Source organism: Engraulis encrasicolus, chromosome 3 (genome assembly GCF_034702125.1).
Source record: "Engraulis encrasicolus isolate BLACKSEA-1 chromosome 3, IST_EnEncr_1.0, whole genome shotgun sequence".
NCBI lineage: Eukaryota > Metazoa > Chordata > Actinopteri > Clupeiformes > Engraulidae > Engraulis > Engraulis encrasicolus.
The window spans coordinates 24,726,955-24,747,625 of NC_085859.1; the positions used below are offsets into that span (position 1 = coordinate 24,726,955).

General features: G+C 43.3%; 1 protein-coding gene across 1 annotated transcript; it reads right to left on the reverse strand.

Annotated features, from left to right (window-relative positions):
- Positions 1 to 267: 267 nt before the first annotated feature.
- Positions 268 to 20,413, reverse strand: LOC134445312 (uncharacterized). Its single transcript, XM_063194389.1, has 16 exons — positions 20,234 to 20,413; positions 19,749 to 19,922; positions 18,164 to 18,256; positions 17,767 to 17,948; positions 16,573 to 16,645; positions 15,707 to 15,779; positions 15,190 to 15,365; positions 14,769 to 14,886; positions 11,871 to 11,982; positions 11,468 to 11,589; positions 10,368 to 10,455; positions 7,267 to 7,398; positions 4,839 to 4,988; positions 2,813 to 4,585; positions 1,165 to 1,357; positions 268 to 627 (listed from the first exon to the last, which is right to left on the reverse strand). The coding sequence occupies exons 2-16, from the start codon at positions 19,852 to 19,854 to the stop codon at positions 542 to 544; spliced, it is 3,477 nt and encodes a 1,158-aa protein (XP_063050459.1). The 5' UTR covers positions 19,855 to 19,922; positions 20,234 to 20,413; the 3' UTR covers positions 268 to 541.
- Between the last annotated feature and the right edge of the window lie 258 nt (positions 20,414 to 20,671).

The following is a 20,671-nucleotide window of genomic DNA, read 5'->3' on the forward strand; positions in this document are numbered from 1 at the left end:
AAAGGTGAAAAATTAACATTTGGGTAAAGATGTGGGGATGGTGAGCCACCAAAGAGAAAGCTGTGAAACCATATAGGTGTGAACCAAACATTATGTCTGTATTTATTGTAAGATTTTCTTTCGGCAGAATAACTTCATAAATTAATAAATACAACAAGCTTAATAAATATTTCCATTTTAGCAATATACATACAAGATTTATGATTTGTACAAAAATCAATTTAACACAAGGTAATGCATATATATATATATATATATATATATATATATATATATATATATAAAATATATGGAAAAGAAGAACATATGTTAACTGCAAAACACATTCCAACTTACTTGCAAACCCATTCAACGGAGTATATAAATACGCTTCAATAAATACCATGTTTGAAGTAAAAGTGAATACAAAGTACCTTGTGGTTGGAACACAAACCTGTCATCAAACATAGGAATTATATAAGCAGCATTGAAAACACACAAATACCATTATGAATCACCCGGTGTAAGAGAGGGATAAAAATAGATGGAAGAGAGAGAGAAGTCAGAAAAATTTGAGTCGTGTCTGTCCATCACTCCTGCCTGGCACCCGCTCGTAAAACAACTTCCCCTTCTTGGTTTGAGGGAATCCTGAGAGAAAGAGAAAGAGATAGAAAAAGGAAGAGAGAGAGAGAGAGAGAGAGAGAGAGAGAGAGAGAGAGAGAGAGAGAGAGAGAGAGAGAGAGAGAGAGTTGAAAGAATAAGCTGCAGCCAAAACGATGACACATCTTCCTCTGAACAAACTCTGAGCGGATTCTGAACTAACCTCTTCTCAGTCCCAATGTACAAGCACAGTGCGATCTTTGAAAGGACCAAACACCTTTTAAAAGGCTATGACGTTCATTCAAACAAATAAATAGTAATAATATTAAATTAATATTAAACACAAGTCACCTTAGTGTAAGCAGTAAGATTTCGGATTTGTTCAAATTTAGAAAAAGAAAAAACACACACAAAATATTGAAAAAAGGAATGAAAGAATGAATGAATGAATGAATGAATGAGCGAACATTTTTTCAATCCAAATAAGTCTCTCATATTTTGTATTCCAGAAGCTCAAACAGTAATTCTATAAAAACACAAGGTAAGCTGTTCTTCCACCTTACGAGAAGGCTCCTGTAGTCTCACCTGAAGCCGGGCTCTCCAGCGAGCTCATCCCTGCTCTCCTCTTCCTGTCCTGCTCCATCCTCGTGGCCGAGCCTACACTGTTGCCAGGCGACAAGCGGTAGGCCTCTGCCATGAACTGGCCCGTCCATCGCGACACTGGCGACGAACACACGCTGTTGACGGGACCGACAGGCAAGGAACCTGCCACGTGATCCTGGACGTAGCGGAGGGGTAAATAGTCAACAATGTAATATAATTAGGGATGGGATTTTAATCGATCAAAGAATTTTAACGGAAATTAAGTCTTCATTCTAGGAAAAGTGTACTAAAAGCACTGATGATCATCAAAGACACAAGCCACCCTGCACACAAACTGTTCAGCCTCCTGCCCTCTGGAAAGAGGTACAGGCGCCTCCGTTCCCGTACCACCAGGCTTGCAAGCAGCACGATGCATCAAGCAATCAAGATACTGAACACTCAACCCACTCTCCCTTCACTGTCAGCCTCTAGCCAGCCAGGCCACTGACAACGCTCCCCCCCCTCATCCCCACCACCATATCTGCGACTGAACATTCCACCTGCACTACTACATCTGTGACTGAACTTTCAACCTGCACTAACTCAAAACATGCACACACACACACACACACACACACACACACACACACACACACACACACACACACACACACACACACACACACACACAAGCACACTGCACTTTCTGCACAAAACCCAAACATACACACACTGACACACAACTCATACTCACACACATACACACACACACACACACACATACACAGGTACACACACACAGACGCACACCGCACTTTCTACCTGCACTAAACACACACACACACACACACACACACACACACACACACACACACACACACACACACACACACACACACACACACACACACACACACACACACGCACACAAAACACATACAAACACACACACACACACACACACATACTGCTGCTGGTGTATTTAATAAAACCTTTTTTAATTATTTATTTTCTTCAAATGCTACTATTACTATGTCAGAACGCTATAAAGGACTTTTAAAAAAAGCACAACAAAATACCTCCTCTTAATGTATGTTCTCTACAAGTCTTCTGTTGTCCAGTCTTGCACTTTAAATGTCTGTATGAGCAATGTCTACGTCCATACTGTCTATGTCCATGTATGAGTACTGTCTATGTCTATACTGTCTATGTCCTTACCTAGATTAGTCTATGTCTGCATGGGAGAGCAAGAAACGCAATTTCAAATTCTTTGTATGACCAGTGCATGTAAAGAAATTGACAATAAACTTGACTTGACTTGACTTGACTTGACTTGAAATATCTTGCTGAAAAGAGTTTGTGTAGGCTACCACTGAAACACCTCATCCAGTACCATCAACATGCTTAGGAAGTAGCAAACACAGAAATTGCTGGATCCACTGGTGGTAGCAGTCGGGGAGTTTACATTTACCCATTTTATTTTTGTATTCTAAGTGAATTCAAGCTCATAGCATATGTTTGCACACATGACAAAATGACTTTGCTAAATAAAGGCACGCTTTCACCGAGCAGCCCCATATGCACATGTGGGCTTCATGCTTTGCACGTGTGTGTGTGTGTTGCATGTGTTTTCCATATTACTAAGACTTACCTGGTAGTACGACGACGGCTGGCATCCATTGGTAAATTGCTGCTGAAACATGCTGCTGTTGCTGTTGTTATCCTGTGCATCCCTTGTCCCCTGATCGTCCTGCTTTGGCGAAATCCGCAATGTACTTCCGCCGCGTGCTGGCACCTTCTTCCGTGGCACGTACTTGTGTTTGTTGATCTCCATGTGCCACTGCTTGGGCTGTGCTTGTGCCTGCTGTTGCCGTGATGCGGTTGTGGCTGTAGTTTCAGTCGGAGACCTGAAGGTGGCACTAGGAAAGCCAAGCTCAGCGTGTCCACTGTTTTTATCCCAGGTATTGTTCCTTCCAGAATGAGGCAGAAACACATCATGCCCCAATCCCACAGAATTCCCTGTCTGGGCGAAACTCTCTTTCCAGGGGAAACTGGTATCGCTCTGACAACCTGTGCTGAAATTCCCAGTCTGTTCCCAACGATCCTTGTTGCTCTGGAGAAAAGGGTTCCATTGGCTATGAACAGGATCTGAGCGGGCCATGTGGCCCCAACCCTCCGTCTGGTCGAAGTAGGAATCACTCTGACGACTTGTGATTCCAGAGTTGAACTGAGATTCATCAGTTTTTCCCCAGGCCTCTTGGGTCTGAAAGAGGGCACTGGCACCACTGGACTGACTTGCTAGTCCCCAGCCTGTGATCTTGTTCCTACTGAAGACGTCATCACTAGGACCTGCACTTAAATTCACAGTTTGGTCGATATTCCCTGTCCTGGGGTAAAACTCACTGTTTTGACCTGTACTGAAATGTCCAGTTTTCCCCGAATTTTCCTGTCTCATGAAGTCTGTAGCACTTTGACCTGCATTAAAACGGTCGGTTTGCTCCCAACTCTCCTTCCCGTCAAAACAAGCTTCACTTTGACGTACGCTGGAATTCCCTGCCTGTGCAAAGTCCGCCCGCCTCTCAAAATCGCCATAACTCTGGCCTGCAGTGAAAGACACAGTCTTCCCCCTATCCTCTTCTTGCCTCTGGAAAATACCATTTGGGCTTGGACTAGAACTGTCTTTCTCCCGCCACCCGTTTATCTTGTCAAAGAATGAATCAGTTGGACTAACACCGAAATTCCCGGTCCCTTTGTGGAAAATGGAATCCCCCTGATGTCCTCGAACAGTCTTCCCATTTTCCTCTTGCCTCTGGAACACGCCATTCGGACTTGGACTGAAGCTTTTTTTCTCCCGCCACCCGTTAGTCTTATCGAAGAACGCCTCGCTCGGACTAGTGCCGAAATTCCCTGTTTGAACGAAATTCCCGGTCCCTTTGTGGAAAAGGGCATCACCCTGTCTTTCTCCTACAGCAGTGTTGTTAAGTAGGAACCCATCTCGTTGGGGTTCATGACTGTAGTAGGCTCCAGAGAGTTCCTCTGCAGGCTTCGTCTTTAAGGCCGACGCCCAGACATCATCGTTCAAACCGCCATTTGTTTTTTGAGTTTGCCCCAAATTCTCTATTCTCTGGAAAAACGCATCGGCCTGACCTGTCCCAGAACTCCCGAAGAGGGCAACGCCATCTTGCCCGGTGTTATTCTGAGTCTGACCAAAGCAGGACGTCGTCTGGTCCTCTTCAGGAGAGTTCTCAATGGTCAGGGCCCAGTGCTCGTGTGTGCTGTTGCTGCTGCTGCTAGTGTGTCCAGTGGCCTGTCCAGTCTCAGGGAGACCAGGCTGTGGCCTGTGCTGGGACTCGGGATCAGGAACAGACTTTGGCCTATGGGGAGAGGGCCCCAGAGCATACAGCCCTGAAGTTTCCGTGAAGAGCTAGAAGAACAGAAGAGAAGAGAAATGAAGAGAAAAGAAGAATGAGAGTTCTGTTCCAAACTACAAGGTGTGCAATTGTACACTGAAAGCCCTGTTTTCAGATAATTGTTCAGATCGTGTGATCAAATAGAATCAGAATTCTACATAGATGCACTGGAACAGCTCCAACTTCTAACTCTAATTTGTCTTTCGATTCCAAATTATTAACATTTCTATCCATGTCTATACTACTTGAAGGTGTTGGATGGAGCACCTTGATGACTTTCTGCGGGACCTCTGGCAGCAGCTGCTGTAGCTGATCGAGGGACGCCCCCAGTAGCCATAGCAACGAGGGGGCTCTATGCAGCATCGTCTGGGCAACCAGGGGACTCACGCTTGGGAAGCACACCAGGCAGTTCTCCTCCTGCACACCACACAGGAGATGGAGACAACACCTCCTTCTTCTTAAATCGATGTTTCAACAATTCTTTGAAACAATGTCATGCTCTCCAAAGGGTAATAACTTCTAAGACCCACATCAGAATTAGAACTGATAAACTGGTTTTTGTTTCTTAAATACATTTTAACCCTTTAGCTACCAGAAAATGTTTTGAATAGGCCGGAATTCTACCAAGAATTCTAAGAAAAAAGCTGCATTTTGGTCATATTTTAAATAATGTCAAATAACTTGAAAAGAAATGAAAAGTGTCAATTACAAGTTACTTTCATATTAAAGTAGAGAAAACACACTTTCAAATGGTATATCATTTATGGATAATTAATTGTTCAGTATTCCCATAGAGTGTCTTTGATGTGGATTAAATGACAAAAATGTGATAAAATCCGATATTATCTAGGTCTATCTATCTATATATCTCTATATTTAGGCCTATCTATCGATCTATCTATCTATCTATCCCTCCATCCATCCATCCAGGGTCAAAGTTGAACAATGAACATGTGGCTACAACAAATGTCGTTCACCCAGAAGTCCTGTTTTCAAGCGGTAGGCCTATGGATTATATGCGATAACTGTAATGGACTACACTAGCTAATAATGTTTGAACTAAACCATGCCAAAGACGTGTAAGGATAACCGTAGAAGTGTCCGCGATAGCAGACAGGACATGAATGGAGCTCTAAGGAATTTGGCAATTTGGCACAGGTAAGACGCGCCAGGCATCACCGACTAATACGGAATTGAAGTGCTACAAACACCACGTAGGTAGGCTATTATTATTGGAAGTTAGCATTCAACTCAACGTCTTCACGCATATTTTTATGAGGGACAACGTGGAGTAGGCCTAGTAACAGTCCTTGACTGCTTTGCCAAAGCTGACACGCAAAATGAGTAGGCTTGTTCCATGCTGCGCTTCCTTCACACGATGCGCCTGTTACGCAGAGCTGTCGCGGTTCGTTGTTCCAGGAAACTAAGATAGTTGGATACCAACATATGGTTTGACTCTGAAAACACACCGAAGACAGTTGACATTTTTAATATAGCGTGTAGACATCGGCTGGACAGTTGTGTTTGCTATTTAGGACCATGGCAGAACCCATCACAGTTGAACACCATCTCATAAGCCTAATAAAACAACATGATCTAAAAATAGCCTAAATAGTCATAAACATGTGCTGTTGACCATGAAAATAGATCGAAGAGGGTTGGAAGTTTTCATATTTAGTGTATATTGGTTGTATAAACAGAATGGTTGTGTTTGTAGCCATTCAATCTCGGACGGCCGTTATTTGAATTGACGGCAGATTGCCAAGTCGCATAAAGCGGCGCATCTCGTAATAAAATCTAAAATACTGAAAAATAAAATAATATAAACATATAGTTTTTATACTGAAAGTATATCGAGGAGGGTCTGTAATATTGAACTAAAGTGTTTGAAAGCTGGAAAAACTGCATGATGACGGCCGTTCAGCCGTATTTTCATATGAAAATATTCCGGCCGGCCGCGGCCGTTATGGTACAGATCCAGCCGGACGTTCACGGCCGTTATGGTAGCTAAAGGGTTAACAGCTTAAACGCTCTCACAGCAGGAGCAGTTGTTAAAGTTGCAGGCGACTGAAAACTTGGAAAATCTTGAAAAAGAAGAGGGGATGTATTTTTCTTATTGTTTCAAGATGTGGGTCTTCTTTGATACAGTTATAGTTGAACAGTTGAATATCCAAAAACTGAATATCCACTATAATGTACTTAAACTAAAATAATATGTTGACATGGTACCTTACATTACATTACACTTTACAGCTGACTCTTTTATCCAAAGCGACTTGCAGATATTACAGAGCATTGGTTACAGTCCCTGGAGCAATGTGGGGTTAGGTGCCTTGTTCAAGGGCACTTCAGCCATGCCATGAATGGAGGTGTAGGGAGAGGTAAGGGTGGGGTGTGAACCTGCAACCCTGTGTTCTAAATACCAACTCCCTAAGTATTAAGTCAAGGCTGTAGTAGTGAGGTCAGTTTTATGCGCTGACTCGTCCCAGCTCAGTGTAAACACATAAGCCACAAGATCTCAGGTAGTAAACCGAAGGCTTCATATCCACACAGTAGACTACCACAGCTTTCTAATCCCAGCTTGAGGGCTGTAAAAAACAGTCAATTCCATCCAGGATTTGTTAACTGATGAGCCCAGCGATAAGGATAAAGGTAGTGCAGTGCAGTGCAGTGCAGAAAACTCTCTCGCCTTTACCTCGGAGGGCACCACAGAGAGCCAATCCCTGTCCAGATAAGCGAGAGGATCACGCTCTGATGACATCATGGTGTGCTGGGCTATCTGGTAGATCCATCGGGCGAGCTGCTCTTCCTCCGACACCACTAAGACCTGCGAGATAAAGCAGATAAGAGGAGATAAGGGAGATAGGAGGAGTCAGAAGGGTATCAAATAAACAGGATTTTTCTGATTTAACAAGAGACGGCCCCTGCTATAAATTGGCTGTTGCCAGAATGGCAATGGGCAAAGCATAAACCAGATGACGCAATAGCCAAGTCTTTTTTAGATACATTAAATGGATTCGGTCTCGTCCAGAATGTTACAGACCCATCGGAAAGGCAACACACTTGACACACACACGCGCTTGATATCAACAATATATCGGTCACGGATGTCGGCCTCTCCGACCACCACTGTGTTTTTTTTTATTTTGACATTTCAACACAAATTAGTACACCCGACAATGTCATTCACAGACGATGCATTAATGCCTCTGCTGAGCTGAAGATTTCAGACCTCATCAAATCAGGCTACCTACTAAATGGTCACCGCACACCTGATTAAATGGTTGATAGCTTCAACTTAACAACTTAAGAGGAATACTAGATAACATAGCTCCAATTACAACGACAAGAACCAGAGCTAGGTATTCACCTTGGATGAATGACTCGCTTAGAGCCTTAAAAAGAAAGTAACGCTTTAAAATAAGGTTCTTCTAATAAGCGTTTATAGTCTCTGATAAGCAAGTAGTAATACCCTTACAAGTGCCCAATAACATGCTTATCAACTTTGTTAACATCTTATAAGCTGCTTATTATGTGTTTATAGTGGTTTATTTTTTTAGTCTTATTATTTACATTGGTACACATATCCATCTTGATATGCTGACTAATACTAGATATGGAGGCGTCGCGAAAAAAACAAAATTTTCAAGATGGCTGCCATGTGTACCGATTTTCATGCTTTTACTCAAATAAAGTTACTCATCAGATGTTCACAACGTTAATAAGCATGTTAACAAAGTCAATAAGCATGTTATTGGGCACTACTTGGGTATTACTACCTGCTAGTGACTAAAAACGCTTATTAGAAGAACCTTATTCTAAAGCGTTACCGAAAGTGCAGAGCTACCGAGCGGCTCTGTAGAAAAAAAAAATTAGAAGTACACAGACAATCCCTTAGGGATGAGATTTCCTCCTACAGTAATGCGGTACGCTCAGAAAGGAAAGCATATTTTTCCAAAATCATAACAGACAACCAGCATAATGCTCAAGTTCGTTTTTCCACTATTGATCACCTGCTTAATCCAACACATAGCAATAACAACCTAAATGCAGCATTGCATGCTAAGTGTGATGAATTTGCTAGATATTTTAATAAAAAGATTGCAGATATTCCAAGAAGGCATCCAAGGTGAAAACACAGCAACCTCTGGACCTATAGACCTATCAAACCTCCCCTTTATAAGCAAGATACTAGAAATGCTGTATCTAAACAACTTAATCAACACCTGGAAAAATTCCAATCAGGCTTTAGAGCCAATTATAGCACTGAAACAGCACTAACCAAAATAATAAGTGATCTTAGGCTTAGTTTCAGCACTTATCCTCCTCATCCTCAGTGCAGCCTTTGACACGATAGACCATAACATACTTATTGATCGCCTTGAATCTTGGGTAGGACTGTCCGACCACGTCTTAGAGTGGCCATTTTTGGTCACCATTGGAGAACACTTCTCCAACAAGTATGATATGCCTTTTGTGCAAAATGTGTAAAACTGTAGCCTAGGTGACCTAAGCATGCATATTAAAGATAAGGTTACTAGCCTAGGTGTGGTCATAGACTCGGATTTGAGCTTTGAGCCTCACATCAACAAGATAACAAAATCCGCTTTTTTCCATCTTAGAAATGTCAACAAAGTGTGCGGCTTGGACCCCCGACAAGACGCTGAAAAACGTATTCATGCTTTTGTCACCAGTAGGCTAGACTACTGTAATGCTCTCTTCTCTGGCCTGCCAAAAAAGTTAATTGACAAATTACAACTCATTCAAAATTCTGCGGCAAGAATCCTAACAAGAACCAGAAGGAGAGAGCACATCACTCCTGTCTTGGCAGACCTGCACTGGTTGCCTGTCTCATACAGAATTGACTTTAAGATTCTGCTGACAGTATTAGAGCATTAAATGGACTTACCCCCAGTTACATCTCTGACATGCTCTCTTTTTATGCCCCTGCTCGAGCTCTCAGGTCAAGCTGCTAAGGATTCCCACCCCCCCGCAAAAGAAGATTGGCGACGCCACGTTCGTGTGCTATGCGCCCAAGAGATGGAATGCCCTCCCCATCGATATCCGATCAGTCAGCTCCGTCGACTCCTTCAAGAAGCAGCTGAAGACCCACCTTTTCACCCTTGCCAGCTCCAAGCTGCCAAGGCGTCACAGCGTCCTTACTGTTCATAACCAGCCCTGGCAGGGGGCTTCCCTAGGTGGTCGCTGGTCTCTGCCTGAGGTTTCTTCCTGGCTATAGGGTTTTTTTCTCAGACCTCATTGAGCTTTTTCCCCCTACAAACTATGAATCAAGTGAAAAGGGAGTTTTTCCTCACCCCTGATGCTACCAGGGGCCATATCTGAGCGCCCAAATTCAGTGTGACTTTCTATGACTTATGCTGGACCCAGCCACTATGGACCTTACACCTCTAAGAATCCTGGACCTTTCGTGGACCTTATAACTCTACAATCTCTATCAATCTATTCTTCCTCTGCCTTCTTGCTGTTTCTGCCTCTCCTCTCTACCTCTCCTTTTAAATCCACCTCTAAAAATGATGTTTTTCCCATTTGTTAAGCACTTTGAGTTGCATTCCTTGTATGATACAGTGCTATACAAAATTATTATTATTTATTATGTATTACTAGTTATTACACAACTATGTTGTGGTAGTGCAGTACTATGGTAGTGAAGTTTTTTTCAATGACTAGCACAGCATTCCACAGGCAGAGCATTGCACATTATGAGGCTGGAGAGGAAAACATCTTTTCACATTTCAAAGAATAGTGTGTTTGTGTTATTTATGAGCATGTGCGTACCTTTACAGTAAACTCTTCAGACTTCATCCCAAGAAGTACAACTGCTGAGTAGATTAACGCCAAGTTGTCCAGAATGACCTGAGAGATGCTACACAGAGACAAACAGAGAACGAGAGCAATCTCTCATGTGTTTCATTGTATATAGATGTGCTGTTCTGTGTGTCTCACCATTAGTATTGGGTGCACACATTGACTATTTACTGTCAATGGGTGCACAGTTTGTGTTTGTTCTAATTCAATTCTGTTGGAACTCTGTTCTTCTCGGTTCTGCTGTACTCTATCATGCGTGCCTCAACAAGAGTATTGGGTGCTGTGTTTGTAATTATATTCTAATTTATATTCTAATTTATTGTAATTCTATTTTAATTCCATTCAACTCAAGTATTTCACCATGAGTACTGGTGCATTTGATATATTTGTTTAATTCAATTCTATTTATATTCTGTTTTACAGTGGTTCTACTCTGCTGTATTCCACTCTATGTGTCTAACCATGAATAGGCCCCAACTGGTTGCTGCTGGGTATGTGTAATTCTAATATAATTCACTTATATTGTGGTCTACTGTATTGTATTGCATGTGCCTCACCAAGAGTAGTGTGCTCTGGGTATGTTTTTATTCTATTCTATTCTATTCTATTCTTTAGTTTTCAACTCTGTATCTCACCATGAGTAGTGTGTGCTGTGTATGTATTTATTCTATTGTATTGTATTGTATTGTATTGTATTGTATTGTATTCTGCCCTCTGTGTCTCACCATGCGTACTATGCGCTGGGTATGTATTCTATTGTATTCTTTTCCATTGTATTCTATTCTGCCCTCTGTATCTCACCATGCATACTCTGCGCTGGGTTACTGGGTATGTATTCTATTCTATTCTTTTCCATTGTATTCTATTCTGCCCTCTGTATCTCATGTATTCTATTCTATTCTTTTCCATTGTATTCTATTCTGCCCTCTGTATCTCACCATGTGTACTCTGTGCTGGGTTACTGGGTATGTATTCTATTATTTTCCATTGTATTCTATTCTGCCCTCTGTATCTCATGTATTCTATTCTATTCTTTTCCATTGTATTCTATTCTGCCCTCTGTGTCTCACCATGCGTACTCTGCGCTGGGTATGTGTATGAGGAGCCAGCAGCAGGTGTACTGCAGAGAGAGGCCAATCAGACGCATCACCACCTGCTCACTGGCACGCTCCACAGTCAGCTCCTTCACCTCCTGATCTCACACACACACACACACACACACACACACACACACACACACACACACACACACACACACACACACACACACACACACACACACACACACACACACACACACACACACAATACATATGAGGATGTGTGCTGTTAACACACAAACACAATATACCCATGTGAAAACAAACACACACACACACACACACACACACACACACGGACACACACACACACAAACAACACAATATATATATCACTGAAAGTTTCACTAAAAAGCCCACTGATGATAATGACCTGGAGCAGCACGGCAGTGCTCTCATCCACCGTGATGACGGCACACTGATCAGCCTTGCCCAGCTTCCTCAGGGAGGGAGAAAGGCTCCTTTCGATCATGGTCAGGTTGTACCTGCGGAATGTGAATATACGGGGAGAGAGAGAGAGAGAGAGAGAGAGAGAGAGAGAGAGAGAGAGAGAGAGAGAGAGAGAGAGAGAGAGAGAGAGAGAGATACACAGGAGGTCAACCTGAGGGAAACGACTGAAACAACCAATGGGAAGGTTTGTACGGCTGTGTGGAGATGTATATGTGTCCATGTACAATGACTTTATATGTGTCACTCTAGACAGATTTAAAGATAAGACATATAAGACATTTCTTTGTTGCTACACAACGGTCCAAAGAGGTAGGTTAAAAAAAAATGGTGGGTGGGGGTAGTAGTAGCTCAGTCACTGATGTGGACACGATACGGATTCATGAGTCTTTTTAAGGACCAGTTCAGTCAATTTCAACATGCAGTTGTAATGATCACAGTACCAGTGTTAATTTCGTCAGCTTTTTTTGATTTAGTCTTAGTCTTAGTCACAGTGACGAAAATCAATTTTAGTCTTAGTCATATTTTAGTCATTGCCTTCCCAATTTAGTCTTAGTCTTAGTCAAAATGACGAAAATCAATTTTAGTCATAGTCAAATTTTAGTCATTTTAGTCATTTTAGTCAACATTTCGAATTTTAGTCAACATTTAAATGTTTAGTCATTTTAGTCAATATTGTGTGAAATAAATAACCTACAATGGCTATTGTTATTTCACAAAGTATTACTAATATTGCCTATTGCAGCAAATATTCACCTTGTTACTTGGTCATTTTCCACCAAAACCCAAATCAGTAATTTCAACATCATAGAGCAAAAGAGCATCACACACACACACACACACACATCCAGGTGCAGGCTGCGCGCTCTCTCTCTCTCTCTCTCTCTCTCTCTCTCTCTCTCTCTCTCTCTCTCTCTCTCTCTCTCTCTCTCTCTCGCGTGCATTAGAAGCTGCTGCATATTATATTTCATTTTGAGTTTGATCACGGAGGAAGCTACATGCTCTTCTTCACCTGACCGCGGGACTTAAAGCCTGCAGATTGCCGGCAGTGGGAAGACCAGACATCCCAAGTCTGCATGAAGTTCAAGAAGTCTCCCTGATAGTGGCTTCCCGATGACCACGAGTCAGATAAAATACTGCTGATGTTAGACTATGCAAGTTAGTGGTTTTTGTTTTCAATTGGCAATGCGAGCAGAGGACGATAATGACTCGTGCGGCATGTGTGGAATAGGCTTAAATAGATTGCGCGAGCACACTTCGTATGCCCTGCAAAAGTCCCAGGAGAAATAGTTAGGCAGGGGTATGCAGACTGGACGATAGAAAGGACACGCACATACAAATATTTAAACACTAATGCTGTTTTGTTTGTCGGGGGTGTCGAGGCTCGATAAGCATGACCTGGAAACAGTTTTTGGAACTTAGGAAGACGCTGAAGACGCACGGAAATGCTGTCGACTTCCTTGGGTCTTTTAGCGTTGCTCTCGACGAGAACAAGTTTCAAATCTCAACAGTTTAAAACTCCTTAGCGATCGCCCATCCATTGATTCTTTTCAAAACTAGGCTACAGTAGCCGTGCCTCTGTTACTTTAGACAACTTTCCCCCTGCTGGCGCGCGCTCCCGCGGTGACTGATTTAAATAAATTCACAAATCCGACCTTCATGATTTGCTTGCTGCCTACTCATATGGTTAAACAACAAATATAGCAAACATTACAAAAAAAGAACAGACAACGAACGCCGGGCTAAGACAGCTTAAGTGAAAAGGAGAATAGTGGAAGCTGGAGGAGGTTTAGAATGACAGTATCAGAGGAGGATTGGCGCGACTGTCATTACCTAGGCCTACTGCAGAAACACATGTCTTCGTCATGGATAAGAGGGTTGTTGAACATGTTTCAAAATGAACACTTCCCTCAACGTCGGCTATTTTTCTCTTTCTCTGGGAATGTTTTAGGACCTAAACTCAACTTAAATGGACTCACTGAACTACTAGGCTACAGAACTACTGACTGAGCCGCGCCATGCATTGGCTGCCAGCAGATGCAAGCGAGGCAACACAGCGTGAGCGCCCAATCACCTATGAAGTTCAAGACACTTAGGCCTATATTACAATTACAAATTACAAATTAATTATATATAATTATATATTTTTAATGTCCATTCGTCCTTGGCTTGTAAATTTCGTCTCGTCTTAGTCTCCTTGACGAAAATATTTTTTTATTTTCGTCATATTTTGATTTGCTTGAGGCAATTTTTAGTGCGTCATCGTCTCGTCATCGTCAAGGGAAAAAGGGGCGTTGACGAAATATTTTCGTCATCGTCGTGGTTGACGAAATTAACACTGCACTGTACCCTGGACTTGTCAGTACCTGAGTTTTTTTTTTCTTCTTCAGCCTTTTCCGAGATCTTGGTCATTGTAATGGGGGCAGCGCTTTGTTTACATTTTTAAAAAAACATTTTTTATTCATTCCCAAAAAAAGATGAAAGGTTATACAACATCAGCAGACAACTAGCAAACAGCGGTACCTTTTGGGAAAATATTTGGAGTAGGCCTATGTTCATTTTCTTTAAAAAGTAAACAAACGCTGCCCCCATTAGAATAGCTCATATCTCGGAAAGGCCTTAGCCAAAAAACGTGGCATCACCGGGTACTGACAAGTCAAGGGTAGCGTGAGCAATACAACAGCATATTGAAATTGACTGAACTGGTCCTTTAATTTTTCTGTCATAGCTATTGTATTATATAGTACATGTAGAGTACACTGTAGCATACAGCAGAAACTGCTCTCGCAAGCAAACAATTTTGATTTTCAGGGCACACACTCACTCTGACTCCAGGGTGAGCAGCAAGGACGAACGACCCAGCAGACCTTCTGTCACAAACAGTGTGAAAGGGATTCTGTCCAGATCGGTGCAGGAAGTTGGGAAGACTACACCGCCTGTCTCTGTAAACAAGATAAACAATGTTTTATTTTTTCAACATCAGTCTCACACCCAAACCCGTCCCCAAGTGTGGACACTCTGACCTCAACGTATGACGCCAATAATGTGTCACATCATGACCCAAAGGGCAAAGGAAAAGCAAAAGAAGGCCACTGGATGAGCATGTTTCAGTGAGGGAGAGGTTGAGGTCTAGGCAACCTGGCCTTTTGCGTCATTATGCAATAAAAAAAGGAACACTTTGTTGTCATGTATTGATGGATTGGGTGTGAGACTAAGTTGGTTTTGACCTTGACCCTGACCCTGACCTGAGGTGGGGAGGATGGTGGTGAAGGAGACGTGTCTGATGTTCCTTTCCCTGCAGATAGAGGGCCACGGCGAGCTGGCCAGCCCCTCATACTCCACCACCTGGGAGAAGGAGCTCCAGGGGAAGTCAGGGCCCAGGTGCTGACTGCACACCACTACCCAGCTGCTGCATCTTAGGCTGGGGCAGGAGAGACAGGGGAAAGGATATTTTTGACTTCATTCATGATAGCAAAGTGCAGATGGTGACAGGAAGGGAGTTGGGAGAGAGAGATGGGGAAGGGTTGGCAAAAGACCCAGACCGGGAATTGAAGCCGGGTCGGACACATAGCAAACGAGTGCCCTACCATTGCGTCATGATGGGGCCAGAGGAACAGGTTTTTTAAAACTCTGACTTCTGCTTTTCAGGCTGGGAGAGGACAGCAGATGAAATAGGTACTTGCTTTCACCAAAAATGGTCTCCTAAAGTAAGTTATACGGTGTATAGTATATATATATGCAATATGCAAGTTGAATTCTTACCAATTCAAGACTTTCTTGCCGTCCACGTAAGAGGAGTCCCCTGTAGGCACCACTGCATCCACCACACCCTCACCTGCAGGGGGAAAAACTACATTACCCACAACCAACTCTGCCTTCCGTGTCTCTAACAGCATGGGGCACCTAAGTCACGCCCTCTACTTCCTGGTTCATGGTGCAGAGGGAGTAAAAAAATAATTACTGGGCTTGAAATGAGTGGTTTCTTGACAACAATCCAAACATTGGACCTCCACTTATGCACCACAAGTCCACCACCACTTGCCTCATTCACTTCCATTCATTCCATTCCATTTTTTGCAACTGTCTTCCCCATGAACCAGGAAGTAGAGGGCGTGACTTAGGTGCCCCATAGACAGGCAAACAAAGAACCATGCCGATGCTCCGCAACTAATCTCGGACCGAGTCTTAAAGTCAAATATACAACAACATAGACATCAGCAGGTTCATCTGGGTCATGCACTGTAAAATAAACAATGCAATATGAATGCAAGTCATTTACCAGTAACATGGCCAGATGAACATGACCAGGGGCACCTAGGCTAGGCTATTAAATACAAATTATGGGCTACACACATACGTCTTTTTTTTAAGGAATATTAAGCACAGTTCGACAGAGGTCATCTACAGCACAAGTAATGCTTGCACTGTCTCTCATTCTGCCTGCTGAACCCATATTTAGCCTGTGAGTTTTTCTGGGCATGACCGGTAAGCATGTTGGTGCCAAGTGTAAACTGGAGCAGGAACTGACACTGGCACCTTTGCGGTCAGCCTGAAAACAACTGAAGTGAAAAGAAAAATATACTGTCCGTGTCCAGTGTTCACTGGTGAGAGTGGTGGTAGTGTGTTACCTGATATCTGGTTTAGGCTTCCAATCAGGAGAGACCTCAGAGAGTCAACGTTGGTGGAGGTCAGAAGCAGCACCTAGTCATTTGACACAAAGAATTTGTAAACAAGAACAGAATTTCAGAACAGAGTGGGCATATCCATACTACAGTATGGTGCTGGATGGACTAGTTTTTAGATTACATTACAAAGCGTTTCACAGTTCGACCAAAGAGGTTGGATATATAATAAGAGGAATCGAAACACGCCCACTCAATGCAAAAGCGTGTGCTCAAAATTTGGTCTCCTAAGGGGGCGTTGTCCCTTCTTCTTCTTCTCTTTTCGTGGTGTTTGCACAAGACGTGCGCTACCGCCATCTACAGCGCTAAGGGGACTCCATGTATTCTCTACCTCAAGACTCCGAAGGTCTCCTAATCGAAGGTCTCCTAAAGGGGCGTTCACCCGACGTAAAGTGGATACCGGAAAAGAACCCGCCTGCTTTATCTCACTCTCATATACAATTCTCTGGTTTTATGACATTGCTTGCCATCCCTGGAGCAATGTGGGGTTACATGGGTACTTGCTCATGGGCACTTCAACCATGGACGAGAGTGCTGGTAAGGGTGGGATTCGAACATGCAACCCCCTGAGCTAAAGATCAATCCCCTAACCATTAAGCGACGGCCGCCCCACTTCTGTGGACATTGTTATAATTATGAGCAAGGCTCTAAATTAACACCCCCCAAATGCTGGTGAAAATTCAGTTTGGCTGGTAGAAAAGAAAAGTTACCAGTCATTCTGACCCATTAGTGAGTGTGTGTTTGGCCAGTAAGACTAACATCTACTGGCCATTTGTGGTGAAAAATGTTAAGCCTGGCGATGTCAGGTGACGCCATCATACGTACTTCCACCCAAAGATTTTGGCTCCGGACACTCTGTAGTAACACTATTCACACTTTTGTCTTGTTATTTGTATGCTTTGGCAACACAGCATTGTAACAAGCATGCTAATAAAGCACAATTTGAACTTTAATTTGAATTCGAAACTCCAATCAATTTAAATTGCAGAGTAAGGTCAGACTATCTCCCACCCTCGATGGAAACCGATTTCTCTTAGTTTGTTCCAGACTGTTTGACGAAGTCAGCAGTCGGCTTTCGCCCAGGCTATAAACAAGTTAACTTAGAGTCCTGATTATGAGAGAGAGGAGTGAGGGGCTCACTTTGGACAGTCCTGGGCGTGTGGAGACGGCCTGCAGCCAGGTGCTCATGACGGCCTGCAGCTGCGTGAGTTTGGGGTCGGGCTCGCTGTTCTTCTGGCCCAGGCACTGCAGCAGCAGCACACGCTTATGCAGCCGATCCAGCTCCTCAGTCTCATGGGCCTTCTTGGCCTTCGCCAGGTAATCTGACATAAAACAGAGACGGACATACCGCAAAGAAACAGTCATTGCCTTGAAAGGTCCCATCGTAATGTTATTATGAAGGCGGGACAAGCAATGAGGAAGTTTAAGCATCACGTTAGCGCACTTGCCATGAAAACGACTCGGACATGGTCTCCAATACAAACGCTATTCACAGTAACAACGTTGAAACTGAAAGGCACATGTTTATGCTACTGACCACATGCGTTGCTGACTCCACACTGCAGCAGCAGCTCCTTAACGGTGGCCAGGGTGTGCAGCAGAGCCACCTCCACATACAGCTGCTCTAGGTCTACAAGACACAACACAAGAGACCCCGCAATCACGTTACACATACACAGTGTTTCCCAATGAAATTTTGGAAACTATGGGGGCAGCCGGGATTTTTTTGGGGGGTGGGGGGGGGGGGGGGGGGGGGGGGGGGGGGGGTGGGGGGGGGGGGGCATTTCACGCGGGCCTATGGGGGGGGGGGGTGGTGTGGCTTGGGGATTCACGGGGCGTAAATAAAGGCGAAACAATGACTAAAGAATGACATTGGCGCATGGAGAAACTATAGGCCTACATTTCAGCCATTTATATTTTGAGAGATTATATACGATTTTACGCATGACATGTATAGTAGTACATTGTGATTTACAGCTCCAGGCCACTTTATTAGAATAGCATGAAAAAGTTGATTTATTTCCATAATTCCATCAATAATGTTAAACTGTCATGGATTATAGATTCATGGCCCAGTTTTTTAACTATTCCAATCATTAAATTGTTTATTTTTACATATTTTGGTCTTCCAGCTCAATTTTTTTAAACATTTTAATAAACTATGGCGGCCAAATTTAAACTATGGCGGTACGCCATAGTTTCCTCAATGTATGGGAAACACTGCATACATTACATTACTGACACTCTCATCTAGAGGGTCTGGAGATTTTCTTTGTTGCTGTGCCGTGTTAAATCAAACCAACGGTACAAATAGATAAATTAACATACGGTGTATTGACCATTAGTAAAAGTAAAGGCAAAATGGTCAGTGTGGGAGTTTTTTTTCTTCTTCAGATAAGCGACCTATGGGTCATCTCTAGCTGAGGTGTGCTGACTATTGAAGTGAAATGAAACAATTGGACCTGATAAGGAATTGTCCTTGTCTTTTTCTTTCATTTTCAATAAAGGAGGAACTCTGTCAGTTTGGTTCTATTGTTGGGTACAGTATGTGACAGTGAAGACCATCAATGATGACCGCTGGCGGAGCAATGCGGCTGAATAGGCCATTTCTGGTGACAGGCAATCTTTCTTCCACTATCTGAAGGCTACAATATACAACTAAGGTACGGTAGGTAAGAATGTGACCACACACATGGAGACACCCTATTCATACTGATAACTAGGATTTTTTCTTGCACATGACAGCTTCCCATATTCGGCATGTGCTTGAATTTAGAATACGGTAGTCCTTTCGAAATGTCTCAAAATCCACACTGATAAAAATGCAGACACCACATAACGTAGTGTGTGTGTACAAGAATAATAACACCTCATTCTGTTTTCCGGAACCTGAATAATGGCCATAGTGGATTTTCAAATAGTGCCAAAAATTTAAAAATAGTGCCAAAAATTCCCATCACTGGCACTGCTGGCGAGCTGCTTCTGCTGCTGCTTGGGTAGGAAGTGGATGCGCTCAATGTCAATAATAATAATCATCATCATCATCATCATCATCATTATTATTATTGTCATCATAACAGATAAACGAAATTGATATTGACCTTGAATGGCCTGGCACTGACCTGGGTTGCTGGCGAGCTGCTTCTGCTGTTGCTTGAGCAGGAAGTGGCTGCGCTCTGTGTCCAGGCTGGAGAAGTCCCGGCAGCCCCCGGTGGCACTCAGGCCCATGGCCAGCGCACGCGACAAGCACGGCTCACCCAGAGCACACACCTCACGCAGGGCCAGCAGCTGACTCTCTGCACACACGACACAAAGGCACGTATACAGTACACACACACACACGCACACACACACACACGCACACACACACACACACACACACACACACACACACACACACACACACACACACACACACACACACACACACACACACACACACACACACACACACACACACACACACACACACACACACACACATTCACAGATGCACACACGGTATGTACACACACACAAACCATCAGCAACAACAACCAGGAGAACCCACTAAGCACCGAGATGACAAATCCATTTGAATGGTGGCTATGAAATCCAATGAGCGCACCTGTGGCTTGGACAGGTATCACCCTGCTGCGGCTGTTGTCCTGTCCACTTCCGGTCTCCTGAATCCCAGGCCTGTCCTCCCTTTTGTCATCGGTGAGGAGAGCGGTAGTAGTACTGCTGACTTGATTTGCTGGACCCGTTGGAATGCTTGCTCCTCTAGAATGGTCATGACTGGCTGCAATGGCTGAAACTTCAAGATTGAAAAAAAGTAATGTAATAAATGTTGTCATTGTACTGTACAGTACAACTTAGGTTACCATGAAATTAAATGGCCAAGGCCACAACTTTGCAACATAAGGTCTCATAAATGAGTAGTATAGTAGTATAGTAAGTATAAGAATTATGATGTCATACTGTTGTAATTACGATACAAGTACAAACATGACTCACAAACTTATCAGTTATTCTACTGTACCGATTCGGAATGAGGTAGGCAACA

Excerpts from the sequence above, each read along its gene's own strand:
- LOC134445312 (XM_063194389.1), bottom strand. The coding sequence starts at position 19,854 with ATGGGCCTGAGTGCCACCGGGGGCTGCCGGGACTTCTCCAGCCTGGAC. Across the intron at positions 15,366-15,706 it reads GGCAAGAAAGTCTTGAATTG|CCTAAGATGCAGCAGCTGGG; the intron begins GTAAGAATTCAA and ends CTCCTGCCCCAG. Across the intron at positions 4,586-4,838 it reads TCCCGCAGAAAGTCATCAAG|CTCTTCACGGAAACTTCAGG; the intron begins GTGCTCCATCCA and ends CTGTTCTTCTAG.